The sequence below is a fragment of the Rissa tridactyla genome, chromosome 2 (assembly GCF_028500815.1).
Source record: "Rissa tridactyla isolate bRisTri1 chromosome 2, bRisTri1.patW.cur.20221130, whole genome shotgun sequence".
NCBI lineage: Eukaryota > Metazoa > Chordata > Aves > Charadriiformes > Laridae > Rissa > Rissa tridactyla.
The window spans coordinates 83,070,260-83,096,572 of NC_071467.1; the positions used below are offsets into that span (position 1 = coordinate 83,070,260).

Below are 26,313 nucleotides of genomic sequence, written 5' to 3' on the forward strand. Positions count from 1 at the left end.
TAAGACAACTTCCAGTCCACTTCACCATTCGTTTATCTAGCCCATACTTCAGCGTGTCTTGTTCTTACATGAGTTTCCCTCAATCTTCCTTAATTTTTAGCAGCTAGGGAGTTTATTTGTGAATCTGAATCACTTCTTATCATTGTGTGCTATCATTACAAAGAATTCAAATTGACAGATCCTACACCAGTCTTTAAAATAGCTCAGACTTAACTTTTTCCACTCCCAAAGGAACAACCATTGACTGTAACTGTATTTCTTTCCTCTAACACAGTCTTTCATCTGTTATAAAACTTTAAGTTTTAACTATAAATTTATAAAACTTGGTCTGTATTTTCCTATTTCCATTACTCTTATCAAGGACTTGGTAAAAGCCTTTAATAGACCTAAGCAAATTGTATCTCATTCCTCTTTCAAATACTCTTTTATAAATTGTTTCAAATATATCAAACAAGCTGATGAAATGTGAATAATTCTATGTGAAACAGTATTTTAAAATCCTATTACCATCAATAAGTAGTACGTCCCCCTATCCCAAACATAGTCTGTAGAAGCTTCAATATAAAATATAGTATTATTTTATCACCTTATTCTCTAATACCACACAGAGTTTTCAGGAAGTACTAGTACTGAAATAATCGAAGCAACAACTTCAGTGGTGTGCCCTGGACGCAAAAATCCCACTCTTCCTCACTGTATGCTGCTATTAAAGAACAACGCATGTTAAAGAAAAAAAGGATTGCCCCATCCATCCTCATGGCAATGAACTCTGGTGTGCTTTAGGAAGTATCCACACAAACAGAAAAGAACGCTGACTGTTACATCAATATTACTCCCACAGTGGAAAGTGGTAGAACTCCCACTGATTTCAGGGGGGAGATTTGATCAGTGCAGAGTGTATATCATTGTATATCAGTGTATACCGAGGCCAAAACTGAAAGTAAATGTCTTATGAAAGGTTCAGAAACAATAAGGCTGAAGCCTGAGGATATCATCCATTCGAGGGTAGAAATATTATGTCGATTCTAAATTTCTTTTGCATCAAATAAGCACACCTACAAATAGCTGCCAAAAGGATGACCAGTAGAAACTGAATTCTGTCAATGAAGTGTAGCGTAAAGTCAGGAGAGGAAAACGCTTCAAGAAACTAACTATAACCATAACATTATTTCAGCGGAACACCTCCTATGGTTGAAGTAGTACAATCTTTCTGGGCCTTGCAGATTCTGCTATGATCCTGGCTAAGTAAATGTCAAAAGCTACAAATGCCTTCTACCAGGTCAGATAAACTTGAAAACTGCCACTCTCACAGCTAAATAATGTTTTGTTCATAGCCTTCCACCTATTTTTCCGCTTTAGTCTTAGTTCGGCAGTTCCTTGTGCAGGGACCTGAAAGTGAATGACAGAGAAGGCTGTGATATGGAGTAGATAGCACTTAACATAAGAGTTTTCGCCTTGATGCTGTATACACGACATATGCTCCATCTTCCATTGTAGATCCAACTACTGATTTCACAATGGGTTTGGAAGAGTGCAGCAGTGTTGTAATTCTCAAATTACTGTAAGTAAGAAAATGGCCAAAGAAGTGGACACAAGGAACGGCTGCCTGTCATTTAAGCTGCCTGTCTCATCTTCTCCGTCTCTTCTTCACTGCTGTCTCTTCTTTTTTTCATAACCGAATTGTTTTTCAAACTGGCATTATAGATTTACTTATCTTCCCAACCCCAACTTTAACATTAAGAAAGGCAATGCAAGGTAGGCAAAAAAAAAAAAAAAAAAAATCTTTGTTTTCCTGTAACAAGTTGCACCTGCAATGGAGAATTCTAAGCAGGCTGTCTTAAAAATAAAAAAGGCATTTCAACCTCATTATTCATTCGATTCTCTTTTAGTTATAAACATAATCCTTCTCCATCCTCCACACCATTCTCTCAGCATGGTACGTGTACTACCATTCATTTGACTATGTGAAATAAATAATGTGTAGAAAGCCACATTTAAGTTTAATGCTATTGAGATTTATTTCTGCAAAATAATTACATTTGGATGTCTTCCCAAAAAGACTAGTGACTACTGCTTTTTTCAGTATGCCCCAATGCGGCTTTTAAACCTTAATACAAATTAACACTTACTATCCACCTGCTTATGATTATGCTTAAATTATATTTCTTTTCATGCTGCACTGAAATAAAACATATATGAAGACACTGTCAAGCACACTGAAGTGTTAATGGTTACCTTTTTTTAAAGGGCTTACCATAAACCTCTAGATTTTGCTATTTAAAAAAGAAATTTACTTAGTTACAAATGTGAATTTAGTTGTAAAAGCAGGTACAGTGATAAAAAACAATTTGTTATCCTTTCAAAATATGTACGTGCCATATAATTCTGTAGCATGTGCTAGTGATGTAGCAGCAGAACAGATTCCATTTTATCCCAGAGATGAAACAGATGAAAGCAAAGAGGGCTCAACGATGTCAGTGGCAACTCTTAAAGGTAAAATCTGTATTGTGTCATCTGGCAATGATGGAATACATACACACACACAAAAAAAAAAAAAAAAAAAGAAAAATATACAGGAATATACATAAAAGCAGTTCATAGTTTTGATTGAAATCACTGCCACTGAAAGACAGTATCACAAAGAGTACTTAGCAGGACTGCATCTATTGATCCAGCTTGGGATTTTATTTTTTTTTCCTTTGGTTTGTTAAGTTTTTTAACATTAAAGCTTTGATTGTGCCAAAATAAAGACCCTGTAATAAAAAGGTTAACTGAAATGTCCCTGCCTTATGTAAAAATATTTGTCTGGGACTACACAGTCAGATATTTCTTGACTGTTGCAAGGCTTACTGTTGCAAGTGACTGCGTCAGTGGACAAGGGAAGAGTACAGGCGTCATCTATCTGGACTCCTCTAAGTTCTTTGACACAGTCCCCCACAGCATCCTTCTCTCTAAATTGGAGAGATGTGCATTTGATGAGTGGAATGTTCGGTGGATGAGGAATTGGTTGGACGGTCACATCCAGAGGGTAGTAGTCAACGGCTCAATGTCCAAATGGACAGTGGTGACAAGTGGTGTCCCTCATGGTGCCATATTGGGACCAGTATTGTTGGGACCTTTAAAGGTCCCTTCCAACCCAAACTGTTCTAAGATTCTATGATTATCTGAGGCAATGGAAATTCATCAGACTTTGAGGCCTTTCAAATGCACAGGGAAGTATCTATGGTATCTTAATTTGGCAATTTGCCTATTAAAAGGACAGAGGTATACCCTGACAATCAGCAACTAATAGGCACCTGTCATATCAATTTATATTGGCATATTTAACTTGCAATTCATTAAAACAGGTTACCAGCAGATACAAGAAAGAAGGATGAATTTCTCAGACAGTACTATATAGTGTTATCTTCTAAGAAATACGAAAAACAAATGGGACAAGCTGTTGATTTTAGGACACTGAATGCTTGGAACTGTTCCTGGGTAAACTGGCAGCCATGTATCACTTACAGAAAACCATGGTAAATTTACTTTGGTGGACTCACATAGGCATGTAGGATTTTGTTTAATTGTTCTGTGGAATTAGGGAGTTTACACACACAGAGAAAATTCTCGTTTATCCAAACTGGCTAAAAACCCCATGATGTTAAAAACAATATAACATCTCAAAATAGTGTTTCATAAAATCTGAAAATTATTATTTTCCTTTCTGTTTTGTTTTTTTTTTAATACTATGTGCCAAATATATTATTTACCTATCTCAGAAGCAGCCACTGTGATGTTGTACCAAGGTGTCTCCTCTCTGTCAAAGATCTTGGCAGTCTTAATGGTCCCAGTACTAGCATCAATGGTGAAATACCTATCTTCTTCTGTGTTATGATCAATGAAATATCTATGAAGAAATAAAACAATAAATATATACTCATTATAGTATGTATCATCCAAAGTAACAGAAAGCTACATAAGAATATTACTTTCAAGCTTTTGAAATCATAGACATTTTTAAAAACACCCTAAGAACAATTCTATATTATGGAGACACCCAAAGTACCACCATATCTTATTTCTTTCATAATGTTACATTTCCTTTGATATATAACACTGTGAGTCACAAAGAGATAAATTTTTAACAGGTGATATTTTAAACAGCAGTATACAGTCCTGTCAAGGCTAAGATACGCATATATTTTAACTAAAAAAATAAAAAAATAGAAAGACAGAAAAAAAATTATATTAAGATATTATTCTTCTGCTTATTTGCTTGTGAGTGCAAACCAGTGTGCTCAGTCCCAGTACCTGTTTTGAAGCATGTCTCTCTGCCATGAAGTTGATGACATGATGACATAAGCTGTTTTGAACATAACCATTACAGGGACTAGTAGCAGAAACAGCTGATCCCCAGAGCTGCAATTGACACTAGCCTACGAGCAGAACTAAGCAGCCCTGCTTAACTCCCTCGGCTTCTGGGCGCTTTGCCTAGCAGGGAAAGTAAAAACCTTGTAGTGGGTGATAGAAGCAGGAGGAGGGAACGCAAAAGAAGAGATTGACGAGACATTTTTTCTCAAAGCTGGAATAATTTACAACAGCTTTTAACAAATGAAGCAATTACAGACCCCTATCAAGCCTTCTTCACTAACTTCAGACTTAATGAAAAAAATAAGGAAAAAGCTTCTGAGTCTTTTATATATCATAATTGTTTTTCCTGATAATTCGTCAGCCCTGACTTCCTTCTGTGAAGTTTTTGAAGTATGGAAGCCATATATAGGTCAAAATGATTTATTTGTCCGAGCCAATTGCTCATACGTGTACATCACCAAAAGTGTAATTGCCAGCTAATAAAAAGTGTTGCACATGAAGGCTGCCAAGCTCAAAAAAATTAAAAATAACTTCAGTTTTATTTCTCTCAAAATGTACTTATTTAGACTATTTGTGGAAAGGAAAAACAAACAAGCAAACATTTCATTGAATGATATATTAAAGTAAGATATGACATGTGAAAAAGCAAAGGAAAGAAAGCATTAGAGGAGAAGGCAGTAATTTGAGTGAGTCACCTTAACTGATCAAAGGATAGGATACTCAATGGAAAAGTCAGCCAGAAATTGATGGCTTAGGTTAAATCTTCCTTATTGGAGAGAACCCGAACCCAGCTCTCCCACCTGAAAGAGGTTATTTTACACCTGCCTTACAATGGGCTATTTTCACTTGTGGCACTCTTCCATGCTTCATGCTTCCAGTATTATCCGCAGTTAAAGAACTGCAGGTCAAGCACTGGAAATCAAAGCAATCAAAACCAGGCTAGAAAATCTTTCCTTCTTGCCTTCTCTCCATCTTTCCTTTCGACATTGTGAAGAGTGAAGCAGCTCCCATATGACTGTGGAAGCTGTTGGAGAGACAGCAGACCTCAGTTCCCAGCCATTTTCTGCTTCTCTGGAATAAGGAATTAACTTTCTGTCTCCCATCTGACCTACAGTCAGAACCTATGTACGGTTCATTAACTACCAACACCTGAGAATATCTCATTATAAAATAGTCCAGAAGTGCTCAATAAAGACACTTTGGATGTGCAAGATGGCAGCTGAAGTTGCTTCAAACAGGTAACAGACTAGAAACTTAAATTCTTAAAAATTATTTTCCTGTTCCCTACAATTTTTTTAAGAATTTAAGTCAGGAAATATTTTTTTTCAGAGGACATTATTTAATCAGTGTGTGCCCAACTGGATGAAAAAAAATCAAGACAAGTGATGTTGCCAGAAAAAGAACTAAAAAGATATATAAATTGCTGAATTTCTAGTTGCTGAATCACAGTAAGCATTGCAGAGACACTCCAAAAGTTGGTACACTTCTCAGTGCTCAGTAAACTCAGGAGATAAATTAAAAGCAAACTCTTGACCAACATTCATCAGTCACTGATCATGACACGCTGAATGTTACAGCTTTCCAAGAAAATTTATGTTCCTTTCAGGGAATATTGGAATCCTCTAAGGACTCATTACAAAACAAACAAACACAACTGTTCTGTTGACATTATTTTATGTGGCAATATTGGCCCAGGCTACCCACATCTCTCTGTTTGGGAATCAGGATTTGCTTTTCAATTTCAGAACAATTGATTTTTCCCGTGTCTCTGCAGGTCTCAGTCTTCCATGAAGCACAGATTTTCAGGTTCTCCAAGTGTTATTTGTCATGGAAATGTTTTGAAAGATTGTGCAATATCAGTGAAGAAGTTATATCTCCTATGCGCATGGCAAGTCTTACCTTTTACTAATTACAAAGACTTTGGAAAAGAGTGGTATCAACCTCTAAAAGTTCATAAAGCTGCCATGCTTGCCACAGAGTAGTGCTGAGATTTTAACTTTGTACAGAAGATAGATGTTTCAGGTGGAGAAATACCCCTTGCCTTATATCTTATACTCGGCAGTGTAGGAAACATTAGCTGTGAAAAGTAGTTGGAGCATCTTGACTATCCATTAAGGCAGAAATAATGAACGTTTGATTGTGTTGGGGAAGATGGACAGTGCGCATATACACAAACATCTTTTACAGAATGAATTGGAATGCAGACAGAGGAAGCACAGGAAGTATAATTGTCCCTCAGTTTTCTTGGAGACTTTAGCAGGACTCTTTCCTGGTAGAGCTTACAATTAGGCATGCGATGATCAAATTGAATTCCTTCTCTCCTACTACTTGTTTTTCTTGACTCTAGTGGTCTCATGATAATGACAAGAACTATTTGCTAAAATAAAATAAAATATGCTTCACTGACCTGTTTGTATGGTATTTGTACTGCAAATCCAAAACAATTTATGATACAAGAGTCTTGTCCTTGCAAACATTTATTACTGTGGACATTGTTTACTTATTACCAACATCGGGCACAGTGACTACTCTGTGAGTCAGTTTTGTGCTGACCACAGAACCATAAAAATAGGTCTATTTAGAATTTGTAGACAGTAGCTTAAAAACAGTATTTCAAATTGGGCTTAAATGAGAACAAAACTTAAATCAGTAAAAATACTCAGCTGCTTTTGTGTGTGTCCTTACCTCTGAGCAAAGTAAAGAACCAAAACCAACAAATATCTGTCCCAAATATGAAGCTTGTGTAGAAAAACTGAAGTTTGATTGTTATGAATTGTGACTACCTAACATTTAATTTTCACAGACATGTAGTGAAAGATGGTCTTATTTTTAAAAATATGAACACCTTTTTCTAAATCAGTTATTTAAATGTATTCCGTAGAAGCTCAGTTTAACTGAGACCAAAGCTCTTAGTTTAAATAACTCAGCATTGGATGAATAATTTCAATCGTATTTTCAGCGTCATTAATGGAAAGAAAGTGATCCTGAGGTAACTTATCGTACTAACATTTTTACTTCCAGTGATACTAGAATAATGAAAAATGTTTTTAATTTTTCCACAGTAGCACTTCTCCTTTGTATGCTGACTTTTGCATACGATTACAGACATATTGAAACATTGACAACTTGACAGAATTTTTCTTGACCATGAATAAATGAGTGGCCCTTTCTTAATTCTTTACCATTATTGTAATGTCCAGTTCTCCTCCATAACTCCAGATTCTTCCTTAAAATTGCTTAGTGCATCGTATCCAAAGCAGACATTTGCACTGCTGTGGTTCCCTTCATGAATGTCTCAGTAAAACAAGTTATAGAGGATATTCCCGCACAGTAGAAGAACTAGGACTGCTAGTCTAAAGCACTGCTCCCAAGTGCTATAAGAATATTTTGTACAAGAAACTCCCTTGGTAGAGCCACTCATTTTTGTCACACGTAAGAGGACATTTAGAACAACTTTCATTGTATTTATTAAGTGCTTAGCATTTTAGGCTTTTATGAATATTAGCCACTGATTTATCTACACATTGAGTCCAGTTACATCCATAAATATAGCATACTCCAGAGGCAAGGATGCTTCACTTTGGCGTCTGAATTTATTTCCAGTAAAAGATTTACTTTCAGCTAGACAATAGTGGCAACGAAGATAGTTGTACCCTTCCCCTCCTGTCCTTCCCTGCACCTCCACTGAGCTGCTTTTCAATGCTTTTTCTAGACCGCAAAAAGCTATAGTGCAAGTTTGGAATTTCAAAGAGTTACTTCAAAAGTGAATTTTCACCTTAATTCAGTTGACTGTTTCTTCTTACTTAGAATGAGTTCATTTAAAAATGAATTTATAATATTCATTGCAGATATCTGTTTACAGACGTTTACTCCTGACAATGCTGTGTATATTAGCATACTTTTAACCATTAAATCAGCACATCTGAGTTGCATGGCACATGTTAATAAAGAGACTTAATAACAAGACATGCCTAGGTGAACAGCTCTCCATAAACTGTTTACGTACAAACCAGCAACAGAAACCAATCTTAGAGAAACTACATTAAAAAGGATCATGAATATAGAAAACCTATTAGTCACACTATCTGAAGAGAATCTGAAGGAAATTAAATACCAAAACTCAATCCTGCTACCACTGGGAAATGCAAGATGTGCCGCCTTTTTATTAGGCAGTCACTCAACAGAAGGGCATTCCCAGCCTCCATCCATGTCCTTATTTCTGCTTCTGACCAGAGCAAGCCCCTGGCTCCTGTGACTTCATTCCTCACTTCCTGTCTTTTAGTGAAGATGTGGTTCAGTGGCAACAGATGTCCCCACTGTTTTTATTGGAAATTAAAAACATTTGCGTGAATTAGGAAATAAAGAGAAATGTATATGCAAGGTGGGCCTTAGGCAGAAGGGCACTCCAGACATATAAATCAGTGTGCAGTATTAAAGCAGTCAGGCTCTAATAATACAGACAATGCTTAGAAACTGAGCAAGTTTTAAAAGGTGCTAAAGGAGTTTAGGAACATTAATGATTTCCAAAACTTTTAGGAGAGTTTCTGAAGCTAAAACCCATAAGCATTTTCAGAATATCTCCTTCTCTAAATTATTCAGTCTTAAAATAATATTAACATCAGTTTGTCACTTGACAGACAAGTGGCAGTCTGCTACTATTCCAGTATGTTTCTCTCCAGTTATTATGTTTTAAGGAAGAGCCTTGAGTTCGAGTTTTTAAATAGTTTTGAGGTTTTAAATTGTATTTTTTTTGTTGTCTTTAATCAAGTCTTTAGCTTATCCTTCCATTATGCTATTTTTAATTATTACTCTATTCCCCAGCTGTAAACAAGAACTCTGTTACAAATTTCCACCCTGGCTACAGACCTGTTATTGCTAATGAACTTCCAAAACCACATTTCAGCCAGATGTGGATTCACAGGTCACAATACTCCTTTGGGCTTTTTAATTGAGATACAGGTAAATAGCCAGTTCTCTAATAATAAGTAAAACCGGTTACAACGAAGCATTTAAAAAAGTCATGGGAAGAGGATAGATGCTTTGCCAAACCAATTACTCACACCATCTGAAGACCTAACAATATAGAAATCAAATGCCACTATAAGGAAACCTGTTTAGTTAAAAATTTGAGCAAAGAAAGTTTTTCAGAGAGAGATGCTCAGACTCAAAGCATAGAGGTTTTTTTTCTATTAAAAATAACTTAGAAAAAGAAGCATAAGCAACAATTCAACAGGGTGAAGGAGGGAGTTATACCGAGACGAACAGTGAGAGAACTGATCAGCTGAAACTCCCTGTTTTTGGCCAGCTGGAGAGCAACAAGAAATGGCCCAAGGTGGGACATAACTCTGGTGCATGCCTTTCATCTCCTCTCTGCCTCCTGACAGCAGCACTCTTCATGAGCCTGGGAACCAGCAGCATCCCCTTGAAGCCAAACGAGGCAGTGGGGAGACTTTCTGTTGCCATGACTGTCTTGCACTACACTACCTCCCTTCCAGGGCCAATCTATTTCCCCGTAGTTCAAACAAACTTCTCCAGGAGAGAAAAGCAATTGTGAAGTGTGAGTCAGAAGTCGGCTGCCAAAACAGCAGGTAACCAATTTTCTCCCTGCAGAGCGTCTGGTAGATTAAGGAGACATTAGATGTTCCAGAGCTCCTCAGCGAAGACGGCTACTGAGAACTACAGCCTTCAACTGTGCTTTCCAGTTGTGAAAATGAAATACATTTGGAGAGAGCTCGGAGAAGGCAATCTCTCTGTTTACCATTCCTTTGCTTTTTTTTCAGACAGGCGTAGCGTAACTTTGCGAAAAATACTGTTCCTCTCAGTGTTTGCAGGAACTCAGTTTGATAGGCTGTTCCCACTGAGTTAGCTCTGGTGCTGGCACCCAGCTGACATCCCTCAGCTGATCAGCAGTACCTTGTTGTCTCCCATACAAGACTCCTGGCTCACCTCTCATACTACAATCTCAGCTCAACAGAACTGGCAGCCTTCCCTCTCCTTGGGCTGGAGATGTGAGGTGGTGGATCCTGCGAGGCACAGGGGGCTTGCAAGCAGGGAACCACTGCCTCCCAGGAAACCCTCTGAGAGGCAGCTACGACTGCATTTCATGCAGAAGTTGGCTGCCTGTTCCTGTTCTCATCCCCATCCCCTGTGCATTGCTAGCACACTCTTCACCTTGGACACTGGAAAATGGGAATGCTGTTCAGCTGAAGGAAATGAGCCATTTCTGTACACCCATCTTTTCTAGCTGACAATTTCTGCCTGCATGTGTTAACCGCTGATCATCTTTTCTAGCTAATTCTGCCAGTAAACGTAGGCTAAGAACAGCCCACACCCTTAGAGGCATAATTCAGAAGTCAAAGCAAGATAAAGGTTTGTCCCTTTTTCCTGACTTTATGAATCTCTTCAGAGGATTACAACTGTCCGAATGCATTCCAGGTAGATGTGTTGATGTCAGAACTGTTATATCGAAGTTGCTTTTTATTCAGAGATTAACATTCAGATTCCAATGCTGCTAAGAAATAAAGTGCAGTCAGTGTTACATAAGAATCACTTTTTTGTTCCTAAAAGGTTTACCAGCTAAATAATGGTATTCTACTTACATATTATCTTCTTTTTTTTCTCCTCATACTAGAGAATAAACCAAATAAAACCAAGATTGATAGATTTATGCCTATTTATTGGTGTTGAATGGCCCTCTCAAAAGACTACATTACAGAGATGTTCAGGTATGAAGGGTGACTCCTAAAACCATAAAAGAATTGTAAATACTGGAGGCATTCTGAAGTCAGTGGAAATTCTAGAAGCATAAAGATGATGTCCTGGCATGAAAAATCAGGCTCTCAGAGTCACCATATAAAAATGATCTGTCAGTGTTTTCTCTTACAGCTCTAAGTGAGAGATGGAGGTGGTTCTGGTTGCTGTGAGATTTTGACCACCATGACGAGGTGGGTGCTTCTTAGTCAGAACAGCTGTCAGAACAGCTTTCCAGTTCCTGCACAGAGAGATGGACGTTTTTGTTAGTGGGAGGTCTGGGACACACAGCTTGACAAGAATCAAAAATAATTTGAGGCCCCAGGGAAAGAGTCAGCAACAGATCTCCCACCTCAACACTATAAAGAAATGTTTTAAAACGGTTCCTCCGTATGAGGACAGAGAGAGAATCAGAGAAGAAACTGGAGAAAAATTCCGCTCTGTCTCCAGCCGTTCAAAATAGGGTGTTCTTTTTCTGTTTTGATTTACTGACAATCTTAGAGGAAAATAATACTGGAGGAATACAGCGAGCAAATGCATGAAGGAAGTGAGACTGAGGAGAAGGACAACTCGTCTCAGCTAACTGACTGTGAGCCACTCACATACCCTGGGAAGATATTAGTGTATTCCTGTAGGTGTTGATCCCAGCGTTATGACAGTGTCATGCTTGGAGGGTCTGAGCAGAGTGGAGGACAGATGTCTGCCTTTGCCTCCACAAGTGCAGAGCTGGCAGGATCCGGTGGGGGGGAAGTTCCCGCATCGGCATGTGAGGGAGGGACGGTCGCTCTACACGATGGCACTGATCTCAGCAGGCTGCCCTAAGTACAGCTAGCAAAGCGTCCTGTGCACAGGGTAGCAGAAAGCAACTGACCTTATTCCACTTATACGACATTCAAAGTGCAAGCAAGACAAACGAATACAACTAGGTGAAGAGGCTTTTATATTTTCCAGCAGGGGATCAATCTTATCCCCTCTCCCTGCTGCCAGTAGGGGGGAGCGGCATAGAAACTGATACTGATCTCAGAGGACAGGAAGAAAAAAAAAATACTTAGAAAATACCAATTTTATTTTAAACCTCCTCCCCCTCCCCTGATCTCCTTGCACAGCTCTCTCCTACACCTCCCTTCACTTAATATGCTAGTATTGTATGACCAAAATTTAAGTGACTGATTTTGAATCAAAAGTTCAGGTTTTATTCTACCTCCAGTAAATATAAACTTCACATCAGAAAAATAGTCTATAACCAGAATCCTCTGCAACACTTTATGTCTTTAAGGTTCTTAGAAATAATAATAGGAATGCATGAAACTCCATGGGTATGTTCTTTCACCTACAGATGACCAGGTCTCTTAAAATTCCATTTGCTGAAAATTAACATGACTTTCTAAAGAGTGATGCCAGAAAGTATTGAACTTATGTCTATCTTTTACTACCGATTAATAAGTTAAAATAAGTTTCTCTGCCTGATGCAGAAACTGAAGAACAATTTCCTACACCAGATTAATTGTTATAATCTTATGTACTTGTCATTCATTAATTTTTCAGTATTCTATCCGAAAGAAAGAAGAGAAGGCCGTCAATTTAAATCAAACTAAGGTAAGGCAACTTTGACTTTATTATAGCTTCTAGATATCAGGTGTGGTGTTGGAAATAACATTTTTGTACTCAGTAGTATATATATTTATCATAACCATTATGATATGATATCCATTATAATGAAATACCATAAGACCATTGGAAAGTGAGAAGCCAATCAGGGCTGAGACTGTGCTGGTATTCTTCACTAACTAGTGCAAAATTAACAACCTGATATTAACAAAAAACAAAAAAAAAGAAAAAAGAAAAAGAAAAAGCTCTTGCTGACTTTTCATGATTATTTTTGTTTGCTACTTTGTTTTTATTGTTTTGGTTTTGGTTGGATGGTTCTGTCTTTCCTGGAAATAAAAAAACTGTTTTCTATGAAAGGCAACCATGTACATCTTTATGTTTCATATTTATTTCTTCTGTGTTTTACTGATTTTTAAGAAGTAGTGTCAAGAGCACAGTGAAGAAAGAAGTTCATTTTCTAGTGACATCAGGAAGGCATTAAGACTATTTCAGTTTCCTATAGATAATCAATTTCAGTACTAGTGAATAAAATTCATTATAGTGAGGTAGATTACAGATCGGTTAGGGTCCAACACAAAAATTATTTGAATTCCAGTGCATTAATACAACAAAGCCTAATCAACCTTCCAAGGATGCAACAAAATATAAGCTTATTTCTAACCAAACCATGATAGACATCATTCTGAAAAGGGAAAGTGCTTATAGTTCTTACTGTTTGACACTACCATCACATGCAGAGCGCTGATCAGTACCCATACCCTGTTTGCCAGGAGTCCTCTGTTAAGTGGCTGGGAAGAGACCATTTCTGCCCAGAAATGCAAACAACCAAAGTCAAACATAATAAGTGGGAGTCACAAATGACCACAGGAGACAGAAGCCCTATCATTAGCGCTCAAAACAGTGATTTGTCTCAAGTATCACTGCATGACAAAGATTGCACAACAGCAGCAAAAGGAGTGAGCTGATGTAACAGTATTTTCATAATAGCATGACTTTTTTCTCAAAAACTACTCCTACCAGGATACAGTGTTAATAAACGCTTTCAGTTCCTCACAGGACAGTATCAAACTGGGATCAAGTTAATATGAGGGGACTCGCTTATGTCATGCAACTATTTTCACTATTATATCAGAGTTTCAGAAAGTATCATGGTCTTAAAACTATGCCTTTGCTCTTTTCTGAATCACTAGCTTGGAGGAGGTTTGGGGAAGAGTAGCAACATTATTTTGCTGAAAGCCGCTCCACTGAAAACAGACCAGATGCAGTCAGAAAACTCCAAGGATCATCAGGACTGTGCATGGTGGCTAGATGGACTTACCACCCAAGAATCACCTACAGGAAGATGGCAGGGTTTCAACAGGCACTACCGCAGCCCTGAGGCAGTACTAGCAGCTTAGGGCTGCTCCCAATGCACATATGTAACTCGCCAATTAAAAGCTGTTTTCACCCCTAATCTCCATAGAAGTCTTCAGTGTATGGATTCAGGGGGGGGGAAAAAAAATGTTTAATTTCTAACTAAATATTGAGAGATTTAAAATAAATAATACAGTAAAATAAAATTATAATCAGACCATTTCATAGTTACGCTTTCTTTCATATTATATGGAAAACTTTCAAAACCCGCTTGCATACCAGATATTATTATAAGGCATGACTTAACCCTGATCTTTTCAAGCAACAAAAGATTTTGGTATGGAAGGAGACTACTTGACACAACGCAATGAAAAGGGATTAATTTCTCATAAATGTTCCAACAAGGCAGTAATCCCTGCAAATGAATTACAATTTAGGATGTTTTCCATTAATTTAGAATACAATTTTTTAAGTAAACAGCTGTTTTTCAAACCACTCAAAAAATTCCTTATCTTCAAAATTAATACATCATGGAGTTTTAATATCTTTCTTTTTTATGCTGTCTATGATTATGATTGCTTTTCATATTTCAATAGAATAGTAATCTTTTATTTCAAAACATAGCATTTTTAAAAGTTTCTCTGAAAATGCATTTATATCTATTTGAAGAAATAAAAATCAAATTAAAAAGAAAAATCCTTTAAAACAGACCAAATTGCCAACTAGATAATGTCTGAATAAAAGAAACCTTTAATAGCTACATTTGTTATTACAGAGGTTCTTCTGCTGGTGTTGAAAAAGTAAAACACTAGCACAACTACTAGCATAACAAACACTAGCATAACTACTCCTCTAACCTTTATTCTGGTTATAAGAACTATTCCTGCTACCAAAATAAACTGTTACTTAATTGGGCAGTGAACAAATCACAGCACTATATCTCTTTTAGCAGCTGGACGACAAAGTGATATGGTTGCAACTGTGTGGGCCTAATGCTTTATCAGTCTCACACACAGCAATAAGTGTCCTCAGAAACTGAAAAGGATGCACAAGTAGATTAGGAAAAACTACTGAGCAAATTGCTGCTCCATAGCTTGTCCTGTGGACTTACAGCATTTGGAGATGTATCTGAGCCATTTGGCTGAGGAAACGTTACTCCATTACTCCATTGCTCTACACAGATCAGCTATGCAAGTCCTATGCATAGCTTTCTTCCCCGAAGACTGTGCGATCTGTGCTTTCTAGCAAAGTCATATTGAATCTTCCTTGTTTTATTTTTATAATCACTATTTTTATTTTGAATGAACTTGGAATTGCGTGGAAACAGGAGAGTGATGCCATCACATTACCCTCAGACTATCTTTCAGATTCATCAGGGTTTCAGCCAAACAGTGGAGTCGTTTCTTGCAAACCAGCACAGAAGGACGTAAGCGCACCGTGTGCGTGCTTCTGAAAAAAACAGCCTCCTCTGAGCTGCTCTTTGACTCATCGCTGTGAGCAGAGCGTGGGGCAGGACCCTGCCTCCGGTGGAGCAGCAGCTCAGCCTGGCTGGCCTGGCCCCCTTCTCAGGTCATGCACCACTTCCAACACATAGTTTCCCAAGCCACGGCCAAATCTTGAAACAACACAAAACCCTTCCGCACCATGTCAGTGTTTGTGTGCAAAGTGAGGTGAGGGAAGGGGGGGTTAAAGTTGCCTGTTCCCAGAACAGCCTTTCTTCTCTTATGGGAGGAGGGTCAAGGAGAACCTGAGGACACACCGACCCAGCCTGATGCCTCTTCAGAGTCCCACGCACCAGCGTGTTAATCCAGGCCTTAGAGGATCAGCACCTTCATAAAAAGCCTCCACACTCACAAATTATATTGATTGTCAGTTCCACCTAGACGGATAAAGCCTGGCTAGAGAGTGGACCTGGTCGTAATATAATGATATGCCAAGGATGTCTGAGCTGCTACTGCCCTTGCCAAACCCCTCTCATGTAACTGAAGGCTGGCTCCTTTCACAGTTTCATGATTCGGTACATTTTGCTAGCATTTTATATTTTTCTCCATTGGAACAGAGAGAGATGGAAGAAACAATGCAAAAATGAATGTTAATGGGGGGGGAATAAATAGGATAGACAAAGGTAAGGACGATTTTTCTCCTCAATTATTTGAATAATACGGGCATTCTGGCTTCAATCACAGGTTACAAATTCCTGTTTGGGAAAAAGGCGGCCAGTAGAAAAAGCAAAATATTTGGAAATATTTTTCCTTCCAAGCCCCCTATCTCCAAATTATTGCCTGTTTCACCCAGAAAACCTATTTTTGGCCTTCCCAGCCTTTGTACAAACTGCTGCTTCCTTTTTACCATGATTGTCTTACTGCTTTCTAGATGAAACACTTAGGGGCCACAGACAGTTGAATTATGGAGGAACTAGTCAAATCTGAACTTTCCCTTCCTACTCCCAAACTACCATGATGGCTAATCTGTCTGACTGTGTTAGCTGTTGTTTCAGAATTACAGTATTAAAGCTACAGGCACTTTGCAGTTATTTTCTAATTTATGTTATGATACTATAGCAGCAATTTTTCAAAGGCGATAACTTTCCACTAAGAAATTGCATATATTGATTGTGTGACACTAAACATTTTGGATCTTAGGCTATTAGCACAAAAGAACTATAAAAACCTGATGCTTTCATTGTTCTGCAAAAATTGTTTCATCTTACCAGCACTATAACACATACCCATCAGATTTCAACTCAGTCAAGAGACTAGAAATGCCCGATTAGCTCAAGAAAAACTGTTATCCAAGTAATTACTCATATGATTTCCACAAAGGTTATACCATTATATCACAATATATGTATTGTTCCACAAAATTCTCATGCTGTATGTCAGTTTATAAAGTAACTCATCCCACAAATGAAGCCAGTAAAAAATGTCACTGGATCCTGTAAAAGCTGAAAACATGTAACTGAAAACTTTACTCTAAACCAGTAATGAATTCAAGCTCCAGTACCAGAGCATTCAAGGTTAACTACAAATGCTTTTAAATTTAGAAGAAGTTAAATTAATATCCATATGTATATTTTTGGCATCAATGCTTTTTCAAGCGTGCTGTGGGGGTATTTCCAGCTCAATTTCAGTTCCTTAGCTCAGACCATGACCTATTTCCAAGCCAGTTCTGTTATCACATGAAGTATTCTGGCCAGAGGAGCAACACAGAAATCTTCCTTGCTTTTTGATTTGTTTTTATTTATTTATTTATTTATTTTTTCTTTTTAATGAGAACATTTTCTTTAAGAATGAATTTAATTAAGACTATCAAAATCTTTCCTTCCTAGTATGTCACATATTCATTTAGTTTTCAAATCATGTATCTGATGATGCAAGTTCTTGCTTCTCAGCACTTCTATTTACCCTGGACCTGTCAATTAGAAATGACATAACATGGCCCTAGCAACATCAGTAGGGTGCATTATTACACCCATTCTATTCTTTTGATATCCCACTAAAACTGAAACATATTACAAAATAATGGCTTCCTCCTCAAACACAATTTTGCTAAAATTATACCGCATGTCTGCGAAGAAAAGCATACCTAAACCAGTTCCTGTCTTGCACAAGCATCTGGGACAACTACAGGTCGAGGGAGGTCATTCTCCCCCTCTACTCTGCACTGGTGAGGCCACAACTGGAGTACTGTGTCCAGTTTTGGGCTCCCCAGTTCAAGAGGGACAGGGAACTACTGGAGCAAGTCCAGCGTAGGGCAACCAAGATGATTATGGGACTGGAGCACCTCCCTTATGAGGAAAGGCTGAAAGAGCTGGGACTCTTTAGCCTGGAGAAGAGAAGGTTGAGGGGGGACCTGATTAATGTTTACAAGTATCTAAAGGGTGGGTTTAAGGAGGACGGAGCCAGGCTCTTTTCAATGGTTACCAGTGACAGGACAAGGGGCAATGGGCACAAGCTAGAACATAGGAAGTTCCGTTCAAATACACGGAAAAACTTCTTTACAGTGAGGGTGACAGAGCACTGGAACAGGCTGCCCAGGGAGGTTGCAGAGTCCCCTTCTCTGGAGATTTTCAAGACCCGCCTGGATGCAGCCCTGAGGGATGTGGTTTAGGCAATCCTGCTCTAGCAGGGGAGTTGGACTAGATGATCTCTAGAGGTCCCTTCCAACTCTGAAGATTCCGTGATTCCATGATTCCGTGATTCCGTGGCAAGCGTGCAGAAGGCCAGCACAGTATTGGCATGACAGGGGAAAAACGTCGTTATGATCCTGAGCAGATTTACAGCTGGTGGCAGGATAGTGTTGGCTGCAGGCCAGTGAGGTGCACCATTTTACATGCTGCGGTACCAAATACCGGCCTTGTTCAGTGGGGTGTTTGGAGAGGTGCTATTACAGGAACTAGTGCACGCAGACCTTTGCTCAGACCAATGGCTAAATAGCAATTTCAGTGCAAACCAACAAAAGGTTGAGGATTACATTGTTAAATCTATTCCATACAGACTGATAATGAGATTGTTCTGACCTATGTTTCCCTTTATGTACTAAAATAGAAGACATAGTTTCATACATCCCATGTCACATTATCCCTTTAGCTGGTGGAATTCAATCCCATATAATGTGGATTTACTATACCTCACTAAACTGTTGGCAGCGTCAGGATCTTGCGCTGTCACTGTGCCAACAGCAGTCCCGATCTTCGCATTTTCATAAACTTCCATGACATAGGAAGGCATAGTGAAGAGCGGAGGTTCATCCACATCACCAACAATGATCTTCAACATTGTTACATCTTTGAATGGTCCCAAGTGCGAAAAGCGGAAATCAAGGTGAGTATTTGCTCCTTCTATATTAAGTGTATATGACTTCTTTTTTTCATAGTTGAGCGGCTGTTGACAGAAAAAAAGATTTATCAATGCCATTCTGTGCTTCGGTTTTGCCTGCTAGCAAGCTAACTACATCTTTTCCATTTAACTTAAACCAAATTTCTTCATGTTACTGTAAGGGGCAATATTCTGTGATATTCTGGCAGCCACTGACATAACTTGTAAGTAGAAGAATATACAAGAAGCAGGATGGATTCAGGTTTTCTCTACAACAGAATTGTGGGCAAGATACCGGTTTTGATTAAACTCAGGGTTTCAAATGAGCGTCAGATTATTCTTCCATGATAATGTAAAGTCTCTGACTTGTATCACCTTTCAATTTGTATTGGTCAATGCTAAATATTAAAAAAGGTAGAGACTGATGTATCCGGAATTAAATCAAGTTCATAGCATTAATACATTTAATTGACAGTGATAGGGATCCTAAAATTTCTTCTCTTAAATCCTCAACTGAAAAAAGCAACACCTTGCAGGAAAATACTCAGTTCCGAGAAGAGACAGGAACTTAAGTGTGTAAGAATAGCCTAAACATGTGCTTGTGTGCTTTTCTAATCAGAAAGGTGCATCCCTATATTCTAGACCATTTTCTTTTGAATTCTTCACCAGCAACAATGAGAGAGACAACTCTTCAGCCTATTTCACCATGCACTGTTGCGCTGCACATGGATTATGCAGTCATAAATAGGAAGAAAGTCTGCAGCTGGGGATATGCTTTCTACAGGGCCGAATGTTCCAATAAAACCCGATAGAAGGCACATCCTCGGCTGTACCATCCACCAGAAGCACCACTGCCACTTAAATATTCCTACTAGGAATCCTACGTCTCTACTAGGAAGGAAGAGCTGGGGGTCTGACTCATATACCACACAGCTGGGATACTTTCTTTCTTAGGAGGCCCATTTCCGGCTTGCTATTTACACTTGTGAAAATTTCATCTCCCTCATTCAGCTGTTTTTCAGATCATGGTGAACTAATTTTACTGACTTGATATATTTATTTTAACCCTACATTAGCATGCTATTACACCTTCTTATGCAAGACGTAAGATAAACATGACGGACGCAACTCTCAACTCTTTCAGTGTCAGATAGTTACGTAGTAGAGGAGACTAAACAGATATTTTTCTCAAAAGTATGCAAGTAATGAAGTTGCATTAGCAGACATAGAATTAAGCAATGTTTTTACTAGAAGCCATGTTTACAGGACCGCAACTATTCTGAGTTGGTTCCTCTAGTATCACTACAGTAACTGACTACTTTCCATAGACAGCCCATCAAGAATTTCATGTGAGAATTTATTTTTTCAATGTATTGTCTGTTAGTGCTAATTACTGAAAAGGCTTTAAAAAATTCCAGTTCCATTCAAGGCAGTAATAGAACAGATTTCAAGTTTCAGATTGCGGTTTTTTAAATCTGCTTCTGTATTGAGCAAAAGCACTCATTCTTAATTATAGAAGCCTCAATACTTACTGGGTTACAAATTTCTGCCTTCGGCCAATTTATAAATAAGGACAGATAGATTAATATTTATTATCATACTGAGCAAGGCAGGTAGTCTGTACAGATGTACATACTACCATTAAATTTCCAACAGTCTCAGAACACAGGCATGGCACTAAAAGAAGTTGCATATGTATGGAATTTTTTTTTACAATCAGAATTATTATGAAATTATGGCATGGCAGAATTCCACTATGACTAGCATCATTCTGTGTGGACCTGACCTCCTGCCTGAACAGAACTCAGTACAAGTATTCAAGCCTTAGACCAAGGCTAAACTGCTATTTCCTATCACCTCAAAGAGTGGAAAAGTAGTACTTAAGGCCAGAAATATGAGGAACTCAATGTGTGATTTGTCAATGTCAGTGTGTATTTTGTAGATAAAATCTACAGTAAATTCGACTGATGATGTATAAGAAAAATAGTTGGTCAGGATTTATATATGCTATATATATTTCTTTGATTTCTCCTCTGTGTATTGAAGGACGATTAATTAATTTTCTTAACTCTAATAGTATAAGACTTTTTTGTATTTTGTTTTCTTTGTCTTCCTTTCCTGAATGTAAAAATAAAAATGTAAAGGCATGGAAAATTACCATAACATGGTAAATCTAGTACTATAAATAAAAAAAAGCCAAGTATACTATTCAATTAAATCAACTCATAAGGAAATATAAGTTTAGTAAATTCTAACTCAGATGTTCATTCATTTATGTTGTATTTCTGTTATGAGCAGGGAAAAATTAAATAGTAATTTGCATTGCTCTGCAGCACATATATTCTAAGAGTAAACAAGTTTACAATAGGATTTCAAATTGTAACTATGACGCCTCTTTTGAAAATTAACTTAAGTTTGTACTGACAATAACTGGATTAGGTTGTATGGGAAGATTCATTTCTCCCTGAAAACACACAAGGAATAACACAAAGTCGAAAGTCTTGTTTTCCTTCTTTTCTGTATTTATTCAATCAGACAATACCAACACTTTTTTTGAGTGCGTGTGTGTCTATAAATACAAGAATAATCGATTCAGATAATCAGAAAAAGCTGATATTTCAACCATAGTCAAAGCAGGGTTTTTTTTTTACTTTTATTTTCTTTTTTCTTCTTCCCATAATGTCTCTGAATTAAAGATTCAGATAATGGGACAGAAGTTAAAAATAACTTACTCTTCTTCACTGTGAAACACAGAGGTTAAAAAGCAATACTATTTTACACATACTGTACTAAGGATTACTATTACCAGGGGTCACAACTAGTTCAGGTTGTTTTGTTGTTTTTTTTTTAATTTTCCTTGTTCTCTCCTGTGGAGAAATAAGGAAATTCACAAGCGAAGTAAGCCCTGTGATATTCCACATCTTTGAACAAATCCCAAGTCCAGTTGCTACATCACTTTTCCTTTCACTTTTGATAAAATATTAAAAAAAATAAATCTGGTTTCAATTTGAATTTACAGAACTGTATTTTGCTGGGCTTCTGCTTAACACTGTGCACATGTCAAAATTAACATTTAACACTTGAAGAACAAATTGGGCCCCCATTTATAGCCTGTCTAATGCTGTGCTAAGAAATTTGCTCACAGACTCATCCATTATTTCAGATAATCTGAGCTGTTTACCAGTAGCAGGTCTTTATTTCAGCCTTTTTTTTTTTGTTTGTAATTTATTCATCATAACATTCAGCTCAAAATAGCCAAGCTGTTCTAATTCAGCAAGAGTTTGGGCATAAAAATGATAATGCAAAATAATTTATATTTACAAAGAAAATATTTCAAGCATCCCATCAGATTCACAGTGGGACTCATTTAAGTCCAAACAGACAAACAGGAAGATGTGGCTCTGTTGTGTCTGACCCCTTGCTCTCTCCAAGAGAATCAAATACTCAAATAAATGACTTTTAAAGATGTTCACTTGTAACATGTAAAACCTAAGTTTAAATTCTCCCTCATTTAACTCAGAGAGAGGCTTTGAGTATCAGTCACCTGTCTCAGTCATTAGCTGTAGCTATAAAATGAGGGGCAGCACTTTCCTGAATCGCTAGAAATCTGGATGATAATTTCTAGATTTACTTAAAATTGTCCCAACACTGAAGATCATAACTCTTTCCTGGAAAGAAAAAAAAAGCATTTAAATTTTAGATGGACTTAAACAGATTTTTTGTTCATGTTTCTTATTCTCCCAAAGCACAATGTCTTTCCGTGGCAATTACCCACATATCTTCAGTATGTATTCATTGCTTATTATGATTTTCACGCAAAACTGAAAATACTAAATGTAGCTCAAGTGACCAGTCACAGGTATAACTGGAAAATACTGCTGTTCATTATACTGCAGTTTGTGTTCCTCAAATCAGAGTCTCCCAAAGGAATAGCAGAATTTTATCATAAGTAAATAGTTGTTTTCTGAACATTTCCAGTCTCATTATACAAAATGGAAGAGACATGGGCTTCAGACCTTTTTTTTTCTGGGAAGCCTGAATGACACTTGCTGACTTGAGGTCAGGAAAGTTCCAGCATACTTCTCCGAAAGTCACAAGAAGTGGGGAACGTGCTGAACAGTCATTCTCTGAAGGAACCAGAAAGTAATGGCTTTCACTGTGCTATTTTGTTTTGGTTTCCTCTAGTCTCCCACTCAAACAAGAAATTGCATGAGGCAAAGGGGAAAATCCTGCATAACAGTTTGCGATCAACCCCTTGTGGCAGGGTCTTTGAAACTGAAGGGTGGCTCCACAGGACTTAGCAGTAGGGGACACAATGAAAGTACCAGACATTTTGGGTCATCCCAGAAAAGATTTCTTCCAACACTCACGGACTTTGCATGCCTGTTGAACATGTAGGCACTAAGAAAGTTGATTTTTACATCAGAACCTCAAATAAGTGAAGTTTTAAAAGGTTTGAGGAGGACTTAAGATCTTCAGACACAATAATATATTTACTTATGGCTTTTCTGATGTGCCTGTGCCATGGTTTAACCCCAGGCAGCAACTAGGACGATGCAGCTGCTTGGTCAGTCCCCGCCCCCTACCCTGTAGGGTACAGAGAAGAGGAAGAAAAGGAGAGCAAAGGAAAAAAAAATTGTGGGTTGAGGTAAAGACAGTTTAACAGAACAGTAACAGAAGAGCATAGTAACAATAACAATAATAATGGTAAATGAATATACAAAATCAAGTAATACAATACAAGTCCCTCTCACTACCCAATGATCAGTTTCACAGCCTGTCCCAAGCAGTGATCACAGATTCCTGCCCACCAACCAACCCCCATTTATATACTGAGTATGACATCTATGGTATGGAATATTCCTTTGGGCAGCTTGTCCTGTCTATACTCCCTCTCAGTTTCTATGGGAAGCTGAAAAAGTCCTTGACTAAGGTAAACATCATTTAGCAACAACTAAAACAATAAGTATTATCAACATTCCTCTCATACCAAATCCAAAACACAGCAGCCACTAGAAAAAAAATTAACTCTGTCCCAGCTGAAACAAGGACAGCCTACTATACATTCTTCCAGAGAAGTATTAGAGGACATAACATTCTATTCTACTGTTATTGAATGTACTGGCCTATATGAAACAAAACCAATTCTGTTCTTAGAGAAGATTATCTGTTTTGGGTAGGCTATCAAACTGATTCAGCTTCAAATCCAATCTAAATTAAAAGTAATTACAGCATAGTATATAAAATACTTACTAAACAGCATACAAGATCTGAGTAAAAAAAACAATTAAGAAAATGAGATCACCCGTTTGTACTGTACAAGGGGATATTATAACTTTTCTGAGGAAAGAATGGAGGTATTCCACACTGATGTATGTAGCTTTAAGTGCTGAATTTCTGCTCAACTGAAACATGTTACCTAAGTAAAATGTCTTGATTAGAAAATGACTCAAATTCCTGTCATGTGTATGTATAACAGGCAACATGTGCATTTGTCATATTGTAAAACATGGTGAAAATTCCTCTGAAGCTATTTTGTCTGCCAAAACCAGTAAGAATTGTGATTTCACACTTCTTATTCAAGGAACATTTCATTTTGTTGCAAATTCTTCCCTTCCGTTTCATGTTCTCAATATGACCAAATTTAATGAACAATAGTCATGGTGAACTTTTAAACAGAGAACAACGGTCATTTTGAAGAAGACATAACAGATTATGGCATTAGTTAACATCAAGGCCACCAGGAAATAATTTCAATGGTATAAAAAAGACTTTTATGTGGCTGAAAGAGGCGGGTATTACACAACCTTTTGAAAAGACACTGAATTAAAGCTTTTTATTATATTGAGAGAGATAGAAACCTTTTAAAATCAATATGAATTATAAAAATAACATTTCCTTCAGTTACAAAATCATTTCTAAGGTGTTAAATAAAAATTTACATATATACATATCTGTTCAGATGCAAAAAAAATAACATTCTTTATGATAGTTTTTATATATTTTGTTTTCCCATATTTTCTCTGGTTTTCATTCCTCCTACCATTAATCAGGCTCAGAATTTATAATACCAAATATGAATACAAAATCACTTTTATTTTTCAGGCTGTATGGATATAATTGATACCTACAAGACACAATAACAACAAATCCACATAAGAAGCGATAATTGATGTCTTTTGGTCCAAGTGAAAACTGAAGAAATTATTTCCCTTTGTTGGAAAGGTTTTAAAAAATATTACTTAAATATAATAACCCATCTTTCCGGGTGATTATGAAAGTAAATTTAAATCCAGCCATTGAATATCAGCATAAATTGGCAGACACTTCAGGAAACATGCATTATGAACTCAGTTCAGAGGACTTAATATGGAGATGAAATTCTCTATGGAACTAGACTTGTGCATGGAATTCAGTTAAGAATGAAATTAAATGGCAAGTACACTTTATAATTAGTAGTTTAAATAGACTGGGATAAATATAGGAAATTGATATAAATGATAACTGTGAGATGGCATGACCAGTTACTTTTTGAGCCTTTACAAGCAAGTCATTTTTTACCTTACACAGTGCATGATATGCGACCCTTTAGATTATAGCTGGCAAGTCAAAGAATAATGGTCTGAAAACTGAATCACAAATTCATTGCCATGGATAAAGTTTCTATCTCAAGATTCATGCAGTTTGGGGACAGCAGTATAACTTTCAGCCAAATTTTACTTCTTCCAAAGAAATTTAATTTGCAAACCCATCACTCAGAAAAAAAATAATCTTAATAAAATATTCAGTAAGATTTATTTTATTGTAAATATTAAATATGACTATTCAAAAAGCACAGATTTTTTTTTAAAATGTTTCTTTCCTTGAATTTCTTTTCTCCCTGCCTTTTCTGCAAAGATTTAAAGTGTCTCAGGAAGCAACGCATAGCAGCTTACACTGCTGAAGTTCATGGTTCAATAGGTTTGTGTAGTAAAATATTTTCATCATGGTACCTTCTTATTCAGCACTCATCATTGTATTTTAATTACATACACAGGGAACTTTCAATATCTATTGCTTACCTTCTTCAGGGAAAGAATTCCTTCCCTTGTTTCTTTGTCAGTAGATATGGAGAACACTCCAGAGCCATCACCATTTATAATTGTGTACTTCATGTCTGCGTTTGAACCAGTGTCTGCATCATTTGCTTTGATTTTCCCAACTGCCGATCCAACTTGAGCTGATTCAGGAACATACAGTTGATAATGTTCTGAGGGGGGAAAACACCAAACACAATAACATGAACATTTTCTTGCCAAACTAAAGTAGAGAACAGTTATGTGCTTCATATACTTCTGAGTAAATGGAAGAGAATTTCATATGCAAGATTGAAAAATAAACCTATGAACTTATTTAGATTCCTGAAAGAATTCAAAAGGGAATGGTATTATAC

The 26,313-nt window shown here is 37.3% G+C and overlaps 1 protein-coding gene across 2 annotated transcripts in view; it reads right to left on the reverse strand.

The window, feature by feature from the left end:
- The window catches only part of CDH18 (cadherin 18), a 177,452-nt gene that overhangs the window by 31,710 nt on the left and 119,429 nt on the right, over window positions 1–26,313 (reverse strand). For both annotated transcript variants that reach the window (XM_054191265.1, XM_054191264.1), the window contains exons 5-7: window positions 25,943–26,130; window positions 18,694–18,947; window positions 3,753–3,889 (exon numbers count right to left, since the gene is read on the reverse strand). In XM_054191265.1, the coding sequence (XP_054047240.1) occupies window positions 3,753–3,889; window positions 18,694–18,947; window positions 25,943–26,130 (579 nt within the window). The remainder of the gene's footprint in view (window positions 1–3,752; window positions 3,890–18,693; window positions 18,948–25,942; window positions 26,131–26,313) is intronic.